A 17,076-nucleotide genomic window follows, 5' to 3' on the forward strand; every position below is an offset into this window, starting at 1 on the left:
ATCACGAGGTCAGGAGTTCAAGACCAGCCTGGTCAAGATGATGAAACCACATCTCTACTAAAAATACAAAAATCAGCCAGGCGTGGTGGCAGGTGCCTGTAATCCAGCTACTCGGGAGGCTGAGGCAGGAGAATGGTTTGAACCCAGGAGGTGGAGGTTGCAGTAAGCCGAGATCGCACCACTGCACTTTAGCCTGGGCAACAGAGAAAGACTCTGTCTCAAAAAGTATCCTATGTAGCTGAGTTCAGAAAATGAGAGTTGGGATAGGAAAAGTTAAGCTACTGTGGTGTAACTGCATAATCCTAGTATATTTCACTTACCCAAGGGTAATACCTAAAATATTTGATGACTACCATAAGTATATGGCGAGCAATAAAAAGATAAGCACTTGAAGAATATGATTCTGGGTGGGGGGGAGCGGGGAGGAAATACTTAATAGTATCTTCAAGCCATTCTTACTGAGATAAATTACCGATTTCATTTAACAGTTGAGCCAGACGCAGTGGCTCATGCCTGTAATCCCAGCACTTTCGGAGGCCAAGGTGGGCGAATCACAAAGTCAGGAGTTCAAGACCAGCCTGGCCAACATGGTGAAACCCCGTCTCTACTAAAAATACAAAAATTAGCTGGGCATGGTGGTGCATGCCTGTAATCCCAGCTACTCAGGAGGCTGAGGCAGGAGAATCGCTTGAACCCAGGAGGCAGAGCTTGCAGTGAGCTGAGATTGTGCCACTGCACTCCAGCCTGGGTGACAGAGCGAGACTCTATCTCAAAAAAGAAAACAAAACAAAACAGAACAAAAAAAACAACTGAAGGAAGATAGAGAAGTCAAGCAACCTGCTCAAGTCAACACATAGCCAGTGAGTGGCAGAGCCAAGGGGCAAAAGTCAGATCTGTGTGATGCTCCTATCAATTATGCACCACTCCTCTCCTGCCAAAAAATCAAGAAATTGGGTTGGGCATGGTGAGATCCTGTTTCAAAACAAAACAAAATTGGGCAGTATCGTTTAAAGATCAACAAAAAAGTCAAGCACGGCTCATGCCTGTAATCTCAGCACTTTGGGAGGCCGAGGAGGGTGGATCACCTGAGGTCAGGCGTTCAAGACCAGCCTGTAGTACAGTGGCGTGATCTCGGCTCACTGCAACCTCCACCTCCGAGGTTCAAGCAATTCTCCTGCCTCAGCCTCCCGAGTAGCTGGGATTACAGGTGTGCACCACCATGCCCAGCTAATGTTTGTATTTTTAGTAGAGACGAGGTTTTACCATGTTGGCCAGGCTGGTCTGGAACTCCTGACCTCAGGCGATCTGCCTGCCTTGGCCTCCCAACGTGTTGGGATTACAGGTGTGAGCCACTGCGCCGGGTCTTTTTTTTTTTTTTTCAGACCAGGTCTCACCCTGTTGCCCAGGCTGGAGAGCAGTGAGTGGTGCAATCTCGGTTCACTGCAACCTCTGCCTCCCAGGTTCAAGCGATTCTAGTGCCTTAGCCTCCCGTGTAGCTGGGACTGCAGGCAAGTAATTTTTGCACTTTGATAACAGAGACAGGGTTTCACTTCAGATGATCCACCAAGTCTCACTCTTGTCGCCCAGGCTGGAGTGCAATAGCATGATGTTGGCTCACTGCAACCTTCACCTCGAGGGTCCAAGTGATTCTCCTGTCTCAACCTCCTGAGTAGCTGGGATTACAGGTGTGCACCACCATGCCCGGCTAATATTTTGTATTTTTAGTAGAGACGGAGTTTCACCATGTTGGCCAGGCTGGTCTTGAACTCCTGACCACAAATGATCCACCCATCTCTGCCTCCCAAAGTGCTAGGATTACAGGTGTAAGCCACTGCATCCACCCAAGACAAACTTTTAAAAACACAGTAGAAACAAAACAAAGGGCTGATCTCTGGTGGGAATCAACAAACTTTCAAAAGATTTCAAAAACTCTCAATTCCTTTTTTGAGACAGAATCTTGCTCTGTCATTCAGGCTGGAGTGCAATGGCACGATCTTGGCTCACTGCAAACTCCGCCTCCTGGGTTCAAGCAATTCTCCTGCCTCAGCCTCCTGAGTAGCTGAGATTACAGGCACCTGCCACCATGCCCGGTTAATTTTTGTACTTTTATAGAGATGGGGTTTTGCCATGTTGGCCAGGCTGGTCTCAAACTACTGACCTTGCGATCCACCCGCCTCAGCCTCCCAAAGTGCTGGGATTACAGGCATGAGCCAACGCACTGGGCCTCAATTCCTATTCTTCAAAAGAGTTGAAATGGGTAGTACAGGAAAAGGATACCATTAGGGGTGACCACACAAAATTTTTTTTTTTTTTTTTTTTGGAGGCAGAGTCTCCCTGTCACCCAGGCTGGAGTGCAATGGCGTTAGCTCACTGCAACCTCCGCCTCTTGGGCTCAAGCGATTTTCCTGCTTCAGCCTCCCGAGTAGCTGGGATTTCAGTGCCGACCACCACGCCCCAGTAATTTTTTATTTTTAGTAGAGATGAGGTTTCACCATGTTGGCCAGGCTGGTCTTGAACTCCCCACTTCAGGTGATTCGTCTTCCTTGGCCTCCCGAAGTGTTGAGATTACAGGGGTAAGCCACTGTGCCCAGCCAGACCACATAAATTCTTATAAAGTGGGTGGAGGTAAGCAGAATCATTTTTGGAAAGTATAGCTGGGGGCGGGGGGTGCAGGGGGAGGTGTGTGGTAATACACACAAGTTTAAAATGTAGCATGTGCATTGAAGTGTTGGCTGTAGATTTCTTACCCCTACGGAAAAACTATAATAATCTCCATGGAAAAAATCCACTTGTTAAATTTTAAAATTTACCTTATTCTTTACTGGGTCAATATTCTTTACAGGTGTGACTGAAATAATCCTCACAGGGTTCTCTTCATTTTCACTAACTCCAGTTTCTGCTGCCTCTGAACTCTGTTCCCTGTTTAAGACAAATAAACCAAGACTTCATATTTCCATGAAGAGAAAGTTCACTCTCTCACCGTACCAATAAAGAAAGGCTTAGGCTGGTTTCGAAACCTTGACAAATGAAGCAACAATAGCAAGATTCGGATACTCTGTAGTTATAGACTATTGCTTTAAAAATATCATTTTCCATTTGGCTTTGATAAAGTGGTATCAATTTCCATTTTGCCTTAATAACATTAAGACAGAAATGACTGCCTAAGACTACTTGACAAAAGGGTTAATCGTCAAGAGACAAAATAACACAACCATTGTAAGCTGTAAATTTTGGGAACAGAAAATCCTCAAACAAAAATAAAACTATGGACCATAGTATAGTTGTCATTTCCATAGTGTTCTACAAAAAAGGGGGCTGTCAGAAGAGGCTATTTGGTAGGTATTTGAGGCCCCACTATTCTTTAAACCATGTTGACTGATTTCATATCTTGGGCTTCATTTTTGCTAAAAGTGGTTTAAAACATCATTGGTTGAGTTTTATTCTTAAGATTTCATGTGTAAGGCCAGGCGCGGTGGCTCACACTTGTAATCCCAGCACTTTGGGAGGCCGAGGCGGGCGGATCACGAGGTCAGGAGATCGAGACCACAATGAAACCCTGTCTCCACTAAAAAAAAAATACAAAAAATTAGCCGGGCGTGGTGGCGGGCGCCTGTAGTCCCAGCTACTTGGAGAGGCTGAGGCAGGAGAACGGCATGAACCCCGGAGGCGGAGCTTGCAGTGAGCCGAGATTGTGCCACTGCACTCTAGCCTGGGCGACAGAGCGAGACTCCGTCTCAAAAAAAAAAAAAAAAAAAAAAAAAAGATTTCATGTGTAAGAATAGTATCTATAAAAACCACAATATCAAGTGTTCCTAAGAGTAGGGTCAGAAATGATGATAAAGGTTTGACGTGACGGATATCCTAATTACCCTGATTTGATCGCTATACATGCTATGCACATACCAAAATATCACAAACACCCCATAAATATGTACAATTATTATGTATCAAAATAACTATGTTTATGAAAAAAATAGGTAGAAATTCTTATGCAGTAGCTAATATACTGAATACTTAACATGTTAAAATAAACATGGAATATTTTTATAAGTAGAAAATGTTAGAACAATGTAAACTTATCATATATATATATATATATATATATATATATATATATACATACACACACACACTTTTTTTTTTTAAGGGACAGGGTCTTAGGCTGAAATGAAATTATGTGATCATAGCTGATATAGCCTAGAACTCCTGGGCTCAAGTGATCTTCCTGCCTCCACCTCCTGAGCTCCCAAGTAGCTGGGACTACAAGTGTATGTCCCCATGTTGCCCAGGCTGGTTTCCAACTCCTGGGCTCCAGTGATTATCCTTCTTCGGCCTCCCAAAGTGCTGGGATTACAGGTGTGAGCTATCACACACGGCCTTTTCTTTTTTTTAAGAGACAGGGTCTTGCTTAGTCACCCAGGCTGGAGTGTAGCAGAGACATCATAGCTCACTTTAGACTTGAACTTCTGGCCTCAATCAATAATCCTGCCTTGGCCTACTGAAGCACTGGGATCATAGCCATAAGGCACTACACCCAGCCCTCCTATACTAATTTGAGTTAAAAATTAAAAAGCATTTCAATTTATTTAAAAGTTATGTTTTCATAGTTTTCCTAAGGGTTGAATTGTCTTATGTATAAAAAATAAACATTTTGGGCCAGGTGTGATGGTTCATGACTGTAATCTCAGCATTTTGGGAGTCCAAGGTGGGCAGAGACTAGCCTGGCAATCATGGTGACACCCCGTCTCTACCAAAAATACAGAAATTAGCTGGGAGTGGTGGCGTGTGCCTGTAAGCTCAGGAAGCTGAGGTGTGAGAATCACTTGAAACCGGGAGGTGGAGGTTGCCGTGAGCTGACATCCCATCACTGCACTCCAGCCTGAGTCACGGACAGAGACACTCTGTCTCAAAAATATTAAAAATAAGTATTTTGATATAAATTGGTTGTATTATTCTTATATTATTTTCTGTTAACTTTTCTAAACACTTAGAATGCTATATATTAATAGTTTCAAAGTGTGCAGTACATTCTTGATTTCCTCACTTAAAATACTAAAATGTGCCCAGGTGCGGTGGTTTGCACCTGTAATCCCAGCACTTTGGGAGGCTGAAGCGGGTGGATCACTTGAGCCCAGGAGATCGAGCCTGACCCAGGGAAGATGACGAAACTCCATCTTTACGAAAAGTACAAAAGAAAATTGGCTGGGGGTTGGTGGTGCATGCCTGTAGTCCCCGCTACTTGGGATGCTGAAGCGGGAAGATCCCTAGAGCCCAGGAGTCTGAGACTGCGGTTAGCTATGATCCTGCCACTGCCCTCCAGCCTAAGCAACAAAGTGAGACCCTGTCTCTTAAAAAAAATAATTACATAAAATTAAGAAAAAAAAAAGAAAATACTGGCTAGGTGCGGTGGCTCACGCCTGTAATCTCAGCACTTTGGGAGGCTGAGGCAGGTGGATCACCTCAGGTCAGGAGTTCGAGACCAGCCTGGCCAACATGGTGAAACCCCGTCTCTACTAAATATACAAAAATTAGCTGGGCGTGGTGGCAGGCGCTACTCGGTAATTCCAGCTACTCGGGAGGCTGGCGCAGGAGAATTGCTTGAACCCGGGAGGTGGAGGTTGCAGTGAACCAAGATCGCGCCATTGCACTCTAGCCTGGGCAGGGACAAGAGTGAGACTTCGTCTCAAAAAAAAAAAAGAAAGAAAAGAAACACCGCTAACGACAGAAGACCATTTTATGAGATAGCACTTTAGGAATAAAAGATAAACCAAGTAGTGAATGCTAGTAACAAAAATAATTGGAGAGAAAAGTTGCCTTGATCGATTTCCGGTTGAAGGGTTCAGCTCTGAATTTACATTAATATTGCTTCCAGTCTCAGTGCCAGTGCTTCTAACATAGGGCTTCCTTCCCGTTGCTGATAAAGGCTTATTTACTGCACCTAGTACTCCAGCAGGCTTTGGCTAAAAACAAAAACAAAAAACCCCCCCAAAACACACATGTTTATACCTTACCATGTATACATGTAAATTTATACACAAGTAAGAGATATTGTTAAGTGCTAATTAGTTAAATTTACCAGAAATGTTCATTCTGGGCCAGGCATAGTGGCTCCTGACTGCAAATCCCAGCACTTTGGGAGGTGGATCACTTGAGGCCAGGAGTTCAAGACCAGTCTGGCCAAAATAGTGAAACCCAATCTCTACCAAAAATAAAAAAATTAGCCAGGTGTGGTGGTATAAGCCGGTAGCCCCACCTACTCGGTAGACTGAGGCATGAGAATTGCCTGAACCCAGGACGTGGAGGTTGCAGTGAGCTGAGAGGATCGCACCACTGTACTCCAGCCTGGGCGACAAAATGAGACTGTCTCAAGAAAAAAAAAAAAGTTTATTCCATAAAATTGTGTTTGGTTGCCTTAATACAATCAAAAGTCATAAGCATATCTCTACTTAATAATAACTAGGTAATATTAATTTATCCTTTATTATTCAATCAAAATACAAAGTTCCCCTAAAATATAGCCAAATACATAATAAACGCTTCTGTAAACAAATTATTGTATATATTTATAGTAATAGTTTAGGAACTGTTTACGAAAAACTAAATTTCCTTTTGCTGTTTTAGGTGTCACCATATTACTTACATAGAACATGAATTGTCTAATTCATTAGTAGTATAAAATTATTTCTTTTATCTTATATACTGAAGTTGGTTATAGCATTTTCCAGGAAAGTCTTCTTTGTGAATTGTAAATAAACTGTGCTTAACATTACTGATGAGAACACACAGTGGCAATTCAGGAGTGGTTGCCGGCAGAAAAATTCTAAAAGCATGGCTGCTTTAGATGCTTTAAATCCATAATGTGATCCCTAAGAATCAGGAACTATACAATCTAGTGGTCATTTAAAGGTATTTCTAGGAATAGCAGAAGCAAGATACACATGAAACAAAGATCTCAAAATTATTAAGTACATAATACCTTTCCTGTTAACAGAAGTACTCTTGTCTCTTCTGAAATGTAACTCTTATCGTTACAGAAGTCCTATAAAAAGAAAAAAAGAAAAAGAAAAAAGAAACATCAATCAAAGGCAACATGAGTATTTTAATTATCTCAATAAGGCTTTTTAGGTATTGTGCCTTGCAATAATAAATACACTTGTGCTAACACATAAACCAATTCATCAAACAATCAAAACATTTAATGAACCATACCATAAGTCTAGCTTTAAATTAAACTGATGGCATACAGACTTAGGCAAATGTCAAAGATAAATTTCCTAAATCACACCGTAAATAAAGCACACCCATGTTTTCATATGGTTCAATGCAGTTTATTCATTAAATTTATTCACTCAATTCCACCACATCATAAACTGGGGCCGGGTGTGGTGTCTCACGCCTGTGAGCCTCATCCCAGCGCTTTGGGAGGCCAAAGTGGGTGGATCACCTGAGGTCAGGAGTTCGAGACCCGCCTAGCCAACATGGTGAAACCTTGTCTCTACAAAAAAATACAAAATTAGCTGGGCCAGGTGGCACGCGCCTGTAATGCCAGCTACTCAGGAGGTTGAGGCAGGATAATCGCTTGAATTTGGGAGGCAGAGGTTTCGGTAAGCCGAGATCGTGCCATTGCACTCTAGCTTGGGTGACAAGAGTGAAACTCCATCTCAAAAAACAAACAAAAACACAAAAAACTGTTTCTTAGAACCATAAGTAGACCAACTGTCAAAACACAATTAAGCGAATTATGTTCTTTGACAGCTGTGATATTAACAAGTAAATACACGATTTAAACCAAATGTGGAAAATGATTGCACTTTGAGAGTTATATCTATATAAAAATTCAGAGTTCAAACTTGATCTCTTGATGCCTTTTCTTGCTTAATATCTGAAAATGGTAAACAAACCACAATGTTGTGTCAGTGAAGCAAAACCAGCTACTAAACTCAGGAAATATAATTAAGTTTTAAGTAATCCCATTAAAAAATATTTTTTATTGTATGAAATTTACCTTCACAGAAGTAGGAAAGGACAAAGCGTGCCTGTGAGGAAATCACAGTTTTGTCATGTGTGCTAGGCAAAGCTACATCATTTTTTTTATACAAAGTCTTCTATGCGGCTAAAATAAACATCAAGAAACCTGTGTACCAAAGTTCATTCACTTCATTCATAAAGATATACTATAGCTTCACTAGGTTCACTAACTTCACAAACCTAGCATTCTAGGGTTTATGAATTTATAACACATTAAAAGCAACATGTTACATAAATAAGGAACGTTGCATACTGAAAATAGAAAAACCTAAGTTATTATTAAGAAGACTAAAACACTATAACACTGAAGGTATCAAAAGAAAAAAAAACAAAAATTGTTATCTGTGAGTCCAGATAACGTGTAGTGACAAATAGGAATTTAATTCTTGATGATGGTATCACCACTGTTACGAAGATTCTATTTGGTACTATTCTATTCATGATGGTCCTGGGTCAGCAACAGGATTAATTTTCATTCAACAGCTCACTTAAGAATATTTTATAGGCTGGGCATGGTGGCTCATGCCTGTAATCCCAGCACTTTGGGATGCTGGAGGTGGGCTGATCACTTGAGCCCAGGAGTTTGAGGCCTGGCCAACATGATGAAACCACCTGTCTACAAAAAAGTTAAAAAATTAGCCAGGCATGGTGACACATGCCTGTAGTCACAGCTACTTGAGAGGTTAAGGTAGGAGAACTGTTTGAGCCAGGGAGTTGGAGGCTGCAGTGGGCCAAGATCAAGCCACTGCACTCCAGCCTGGGCGACGGAGACTCAAAAAAAAAAAAAAAATTTTATACAGATCAGTGGATTCAATTAGAGAGCATACTTTTGCAGATTCTCATTATTTCTATCAAAAGCAAGGCACAGTTAAGTGTTCAATACTAAATCAATAATAAAAATCAGATTACATTTTGGTAAACTTTACTAAAAGTATGGCATTCAAAGTAGGAAGCTCCATTTATTTCTTGGAATGTGCATTTGGAGAATTCTCTAAGCTAGGAGTCTCCAACCCACGAGCCGCAGACTGGTATGGGTTATTGGTCACGGGTCTGCGGCCTGTTAGGAACTGGGATACACAGCAGGCAGAGAGTGGCTGGCGAGCAAGCATCACCACTTGAGCTCTGCCTCCTGTCGGATCAACGGCAGCACAAGATTCTCATAGAAGCACAAACCCTATGGCGAACTATGCCTGCGAGGGACCTAGGTTGCGTGCTCCTTATGAGAATCTAACTAATGCCTGATGACCTGAGGTGAAACAGTTTCATCCTGAAACCATCTCCCCACCTCAATTTCTCTGTGGAAAAATTGTCTTCCACGAAACTGGTCCCAGGTGTCAAAAAGGTTGGGAACCACTGCTCTAAGGGGATCATTACCGAGGCATATATATACGTTATCGGAGAAAGTGACACAAGTTTAAAATACCACCTAACAGCAGGAAATAAATAAAAGCTTTTAAAAATCCAAATTAGCTGGAAAAACTCACAGAGCCTAGGTTACCTGAAAAATTTACTTACATGGGAAACAATTTGCTGAAAGCAGAATAGATGCACTGTATATTAATTAATAACACCATTTATTGAATGGTTTTATGTGATAAACTTCATATAAACCTAGATATTAGTAATTGTCCATATGTATTATTAACATCTGCATTATAAAGATGAAGAAATTGAGGCTTAGAGGAGGGAACTTGTCCCTCCTTACACTGTGCCAAATATTTAAAATTTTTCTTGTCTGGAAAAATACTAACCATGTTTCAATAAAATGAGATTAAAATAATTTTAAAAATCTGAAAACTCTTTCTAATACTAGAAATTCCTAGAATAAACATAAGATCAACAATATGTGTAGTCTTCTGTTCAAGTCAGATTAATGTTCAGGGCTGTGTAAGACAATCTCCCACTCTTTGATAAACCCAGATTTTTTTTTTACTCTGTAGTCAAGACAATTCAATATTTGCCACAATGGTTGATGGTAACTGAAATTGAAATCAGTTTATGTGGTAGGAAAAATGAGAGGAAGAAAATTACCTTTTCAGGTTGTGTAAAAAATTTCATTGGGAGGACTGGGTCCTTTGGTGAATCTGCATTGCACAAAGCACTTTTACTATTTATAACACAGAGAGCCACATCACATACTGTATACAGTTTCTAGGGAGGAAAACAAATCATATATAACTTTTAGTATTGTAAAATAATCATAATTACCAATTCCACTAAATGTATAAATTAGAGTTAAAAGAAGGATACTGTGGTTATTTATTCCTTGAACATTCCATATTTCTGTTCAGCATTGTTTATGCAGCCTCTGATAAAATAAAAATCCCTCTATATGAATTTAACATGGATGCCAATATGCATGGAAAATAACAAACGAATGAACCAACCCAAAGAAAGCACACAAAAAGAATAAGCATTTGTCTGTAACTCTTACTGTAAGTTTGTAAGATACCATAGTTGTACATTTTATTCTTATCCTCTTGGTCTAAGGTTATAATGTCTTTTCAGAGTACTAAAGATTCTTGAAATAAAATTCACTTGTAATGAAGTGCAATAAAAACTGACTACACATTTACTTTTGTAAATATTCTAAAATCTAAATTATTACTTATGGCCAAAAAAAAAAAAAACAAGTCGGACAATATATTTTTCTATTACACCTTAACATCCACTGGCCTAACACTCATCTTACTTCATTTGTCTTGGATTCATCTGGAGACTGGGCATCTCTGGTTAACTTGATGTTCTCTGCCATCTTCTTCATAAAGGCATGGCTATTGTTTTCATTCTTTGTCATTAAAACTTCAAGCATGAACCATAGGCACCTAAATGTAAACATATTAAAGAGACTAGATGTAGATAGATGCTTTAGCTTAAAGCAATAAATATGTTAGCTGGGAATTTCTGTTGTCTGAATAAAATAAAATGATCGACCTTAATGACAAATATATGTTATTATCCTATTAATAATATTCTATTCAAATGGAAAATTAAAGCATAAAATAACATATAAAAAATGAAAACATAGCTTAATATGAGAAAGTCTGACAGTTTCATAAGGCATATAAAGATTCACCCTAGCTGGATATGGTGGCTCATGCCTATAACCTCAGCACTTTGGGTGGCTGAGGTGGGTAGATTGCCTGAACCCAGAAATTCGAGGCCGGGCGCGGTGGCTCATGCCTGTAATTCCAGCACTTTGGGAGGCCGAGGTGGGCAGATCAAGAGGTCAGGAGATCGAGACCATCCCGGCTAACATGGTGAAACCCCATCTCTACTAAAAATACAAAAATTAGCTCGGCGTGGTGGCAGGCACCCGTAGTCCCGGGTACTCGGGAGGCTGAGGCAGGAGAATGGTGTGAACCCGGGAGGCAGAGCTTACGGTGAACCGAGATTGCACCACTGCACTCCAACCTGGGTGACAGAGCAAGACTCTGTCTCAAAAAAAAAAAAAAAAAAAAAAAAAAAAAAGAAATTCGGGCCGGGTGCGGTGGCTCAAGCCTGTAATCCCAGCACTTTGGGAGGCCGGGGCAGGCGGATCACGAGGTCAGGAGATCGAGACCATCCTGGCTAACACGGTGAAACCCCGTCTCTACTAAAAAATACAAAAAATTAGCCGGGCGTGTTGGTGGGCGCCTGTGGTCCCAGCTACTCGGGAGGCTGAGGCAGGAGAATGGCGTGAACCCAGGAGGTGGAGGTTGCGGTGAGCCGAGATCGCACCACTGCACTCCAGCCTGGGGGACAGAGAAAGACTCCGTCTCAAAAAAAAAAAAAGAAATTCAAGACTAGCCTTGTGAGACCCCATCTCTACAAAAAAATACAAAATTAGCTGGGCATGGTAGTGGGCACCTGTAGTCCCAGCTACTTGTGGGGCTGAGGCGGGAGGATCGCTTGTGGTTGCAGTGAGCCATGATCATGCCACTGCACTCCAGCCTGGGCAAAAAAGTGACACCCTCTTAAAAGAAAACACAGATTCACCCTATAGGTAAGTTTAGATAATCTGATATATCTTAACACCCAGCAATAATGAGCAAATCAACACACACAGCAGTCTTGGGATTCTGATTATTTGTAAGCTATGCAGAAGTTCTACAATTGGTATGCAGTTCTGCCGAGAAACAAGTCTAAGTTGCATGTATTATGAGGCTGATGTGTGTGGTACCCAGCCACTCAATCAAGGAGTCACAATCTCAAACCACTTTTGCTATTCCACACTTCTCACTGTATATTCATTTAACACATTGTGTCTGAAGGGAACATTTGAATTTCTAAGTAAAAGTGAACCCCAAATCAGGCTGAACATTAGAACTGTTTGGATAACTTAAATAAACAAATCTGGAAATGGGGCCTGTTTTTACAAAGATCCCAGGATTTTCAGGCAGTGACACGACTACTGCATTCCTACATCAACAGGGGAGAAACTATTTGATAATACTCTGTAAAAGCTTCTTTTCCTACATTGCACATAATTGTTTTAAGAGACTATTGTAGCATGCATTGGTTTTTTAGCTTAATGGCTTAAATGATAGTTGGTTGTTTCAATAATATTTATGAACTTTTGCAAAGAGTTGTCAACTCTACTTAGATATTGGATAGCTGCTGGAATCCTGATCAAAGAAAGGAACAGAATAATGAATAACAACAAATATAATAAAAATTAGCAAATATTTAATGAGTGCTTACTATCTACTAGGCATTAGGCTAAACACTTTACCTTCATATAATCCTCATAACTCTATAAAGAATAAGAAAAATCATCACCATTATATATAGAACCTATTTTTTTTTTTTTTTTGGTCTGTCTTTTCAGACAGGGTCTTGCTTGCCTCTCAGGCTGGAGTGCAGTGGTGTGATCACAGCCCCGGCAGCCATGGTGTCATGGGCTCACACTATCCTCCTACCTCAGCTTCCTGAGTAGCTGGGACTATAGGCGTGCGCCACCACGTCTGGCTAATTTTATAGAGCTGGGGTTTCGGCAGGTTGCCGACTGGTCTTGAACTCCTAGGCTCAAGCAATCTACCCGCCTTGGCCTCACAAAGTGCCGGGACTGCAGGCCTAAGCTACCACGCCGGGCTATCTAAATATTTTTTTTGAGGCATTAAGTAACCTGTTTAGGGTCACAGAGATAAAAATATGGGGCTAGGATTAGAACCGGGTCTGCTTTTATACTTTTAACAAAAATACACAAAATAAATATAATAAACATTATCTGAGCAACTATATACTAGACAAAGGTGACAACACTGAACATATTGGTTCTACAGGTTTGAGGATTCTATTTGTTATATAAACACTGAAATCATTTCCTTAATTCTTGGGTCAGAATTCTGTTCAGTTTCTATTAACTTGAAGATTTGTTTGATCCCTTTCCACAGAAGTATAGGGTGAGGATTACTCTCAGTTTTAGGGGATAAGGTGAGAAAGCATTCCTATGCAGTGTTTCTTTAAAAAGTTGTAACAAAAAAATCTTGCAATAAGGTTTTAAACATTAGTATATACATAAAATACTTGAATGTACATCAACATAATAGAGAATTTATTCCTTGAAGTAACTGAAAAAAAGTATGATTGTCTTGTGATAAGAATGCCAATTCCACCTTAATTTTATGCAAATATGCTGAGACTAATGTGCTATCTAACATGAACCAATTGACTCAATAAACTTTAGTACTTGGAAGTTTTTCAATATAATGTTACATTTAAAACAGGATACAAAACAATACATATATGTATTCTAAAACAATATATAATAGACATTAAAATGGCATTTTTTGAAATTAGAATATGTTGAAATCCCTGGGGCCATGTCTCACTTCTGCATCCTCAATACTGCCCAAGAAATATAATCATTAATGTTTACCCATCCTATGGAGTACACAGATTCCCATAATCCTCTGCTTCTTCTTGCCTTATCCAAGGGAGCTAATTCCTGTCCATCTCACATCTTTTCACTCAGCTCTCCGGAATATACTTTCCCCCCCAAAAGAAACTTCAATGAATGCTCACTTCCCCTTTTTGCCATAACTGAAACCATACCCCCACCCCAAGAATGCTTGCCTTGCATTCCCCTAAAGTTGTAACTGCTCATTCTATTAGATGATGCATACTTAGGGTCAGACAGTGGGTTCAGCTTCTATCATCCCCAAAGCTAATTCCAGTTATTCTTCCAGGTTTATGTACAATTACTCCTAGGAAGCTCGTGCCATTTGGCTGCTTCTACCATCCTCTCCTTGTCAACGTTATCTACCAGCTTCCCTATGTTCCTTGTGTTGATTTAGTTTCTGGATGACATTTTTCCTTGAGTCCATCTTTAAGTCCTGCCAATTTTCTGGGCAATCTATTCAACATGATTTCCTAATTCCTTGGCTGTTCCAATCCTGGTAAATTTTATCTTTGCCTAAGACATTTCACTGCCTCAGACATTCCTAGACTTTGTTAATCTTTAGAAATTTGTTCGCCTGTGAAATTATAAATTCACTGCAGCCTACCTCCTGGGCTCAAGCGATGCTCCTGCCTCAGCAGGGACCGAGTAGCTGGGACTACAGGCACACGTTACAACACCAAGCCAATTCAAAAAAATTAGTTGTAGAGATAAGGTCCTGCTATGTTGCTCAGGCTGGTCCTGAAATCCTGGACTCAAATAATCCTCTTGTCTTGGCCTCTCAACATTTTAATCACTTTTTTGAAAACAGTATCAACTCTCTTACCAATTTTCCTTCTGGCACACTTGCTTTGAAAAACTCAAGAACAATCCAAATCTTTGGCTTCTTGACAGCTATATTTAGAATTGTTTAATGCTACAGAAAAACCATGTAGCTGAGAAGCTTGATATAATTATAAATTTAAAATTTTTACCTTGGTACTTTATGCTAGCCAGCTATCCTATGTGTCACCAGGATTTTTAGCTACTTCTTCACAGCAGCTATTTCCAATCTTTACTCTACTCATATCTAATTCTGTCACCCTCACCGACCAGCAGACTCTGCTCCTATATCATTTAGAAACCTAAGTCATTAGATGAGACTTCCTCAACTACTTAACAGCAGTCCTGGAAAATTATTTTTAGTCCCTGGCCTTCCTTTTATCTATCTTTAAGATCCCGCCACCCCACAAATTTTTTTTGAAGACCTCACCTCAATTTATTAGCATCGTTTCTTTTACCTACAACCACACTTTTTCCCCTGGCTCCTTAAATACTTCCTATTGCCTTCTTCCTCCCCAATTCATAGCCAATTTTTAAAAAAGATTTGTCTAAACGATATGTATTCCTTATCTTTTGGCAATTTGGCTTTCACCTGCATTGCTGTACTGCAGCTGTCCCTGCCAAGGTTATCAGTGAGTGCTTTGTTGCTAAACACATTTTTCCAGCCAGTAAGCAAATAAACACAGTTTGTTGTTAAATTCAAAGGACATTTATTAGCTGTGTGACTTTACCCTTGCTGGTATCTTCATTTGTAAAATGGGAACAAGAGGATGGGTGCGGTGGCTCACGCCTGTAATCCCAGCACTTCGGGAGGTCAAAGCGGATGGATCACCTGAGGCCAGGAGTTTGAGACCAGCCTGGCCAACATGGCGAAACTCCATCTCTTAAAAAAAATACAAAAATTAGCCGGCATGGTGGTGCATGCCTGTAGTCCCAGCTACTCGGGATGCTAAGGCAGGAGAATTGCTTGAACTTGGGAGGCGGAGGTTGCAATGAGCCAAGATCACACCACTGCACTCCAACCTGGGCGACAGAACAAGACTCCATCTCAAAACACAAACAAAAACAAAAATAAAATGAGAACAACAGTAATTATCCCATTGTTCTGAAGAATAAATGAGGTAATATTTCCAGTACACGTAACATATAATAAAAAGCCAATGAATGTTAGCTGGTTCCTGATCACTTTTCCAAACTGCTGTTCCTTTGACCTCCAATATTCTTCCTCCAGGTCGTTTTCTGATTCTCTGTTCTTTCCAGTAGTGATATGTCTGAAGTCTACACTATTAGAAGTTCTGCTCTACAGATTATTTTTTTTCTTCCTCCTCTTTTTAACTTCTGACTCCCTCCAAGTGTGAGTTATGTGCCTATTCTAGGTACTCCCACAATAGCAGAGCATATATCACATATCATATTGTAACCACCTCTTTATCTTTCTTCATCTTCCATTAGATTGTAAACCTTGGCCGGGCGCGGTGGCTCACGCTTGTAATCCCAGCACTTTGGGAGGCCGAGGCGGGCGGATCACGAGGTCAAGAGATCGAGACCACGGTGAAACCCCGTCTCTACTAAAAAATACAAAAAATTAGCCGGGCGTGGTGGCGGGCACCTGTAGTCCCAGCTACTCGGAGAGACTGAGGCAGGAGAATGGCGTGAACCCGGGAGGCGGAGCTTGCAGTGAGCTGAGATTGCGCCACTGCGCTCCAGCCTGGGTGACAGAGCGAGACTCCGTCCCAAAAAAAAAAAAAAAAAAAGATTGTAAACCTTAAGGGAATATATATGATATTCATATTACATAACCTCACAACCCAAGAACCTAGCGTACCTGGCACATTGAAAGTACTCTATAAATATTTGTTAAGGAAATATGAACATATGAAGAAGAAAAAGTGTTGAAAGATACAGACCAAATTGTTAATAGCAATGAAGGGCTTTTAGGGGGTATAATTATGAATAATTATTTTCTTCTTAATGAATTCATTTTCAATTTTTTCTTACTGAATATCAATAAAGGAGAAAGGTTAACTATTAAACATTAAAGGCTACATTTAAGTAAGATTTTTCAAATTCAAATACATTATTACTGACGTCAGAAAAATGGCAGAGTAAGAAATTTCAGATATCAATTGCAACAACAAAACAACTATTAAGCTGGAAAAAAACAATCATCATCACCTGTGCAGAACTCTGGAACCTCATGGGACCCAGCAACCAGGAGGTAAACACCTGGTTTGATGGAGGGAGAGGCGATGAACCTCCACAGTGAAGGGAAATCTATGTCAGGGTCACAGGCTGACCATAAAGATAACAGAACTATAACTTCAAGGTCTACACAAAACAAGGAA

At 40.5% G+C, this 17,076-nt stretch overlaps 1 protein-coding gene across 2 annotated transcripts in view; it reads right to left on the minus strand.

Annotated features, from left to right (window-relative positions):
• PDS5A (PDS5 cohesin associated factor A) overlaps window positions 1-17,076 on the minus strand; it is a 176,315-nt gene that overhangs the window by 18,932 nt on the left and 140,307 nt on the right. For both annotated transcript variants that reach the window (XM_055246433.2, XM_063619784.1), the window contains exons 27-31: window positions 10,721-10,853; window positions 10,060-10,179; window positions 6,977-7,039; window positions 5,815-5,960; window positions 2,811-2,919 (exon numbers count right to left, since the gene is read on the minus strand). In XM_055246433.2, the coding sequence (XP_055102408.1) occupies window positions 2,811-2,919; window positions 5,815-5,960; window positions 6,977-7,039; window positions 10,060-10,179; window positions 10,721-10,853 (571 nt within the window). The remainder of the gene's footprint in view (window positions 1-2,810; window positions 2,920-5,814; window positions 5,961-6,976; window positions 7,040-10,059; window positions 10,180-10,720; window positions 10,854-17,076) is intronic.

This window comes from Symphalangus syndactylus, chromosome 16 (genome assembly GCF_028878055.3).
Source record: "Symphalangus syndactylus isolate Jambi chromosome 16, NHGRI_mSymSyn1-v2.1_pri, whole genome shotgun sequence".
NCBI classification, from domain to species: Eukaryota; Metazoa; Chordata; class Mammalia; order Primates; family Hylobatidae; genus Symphalangus; species Symphalangus syndactylus.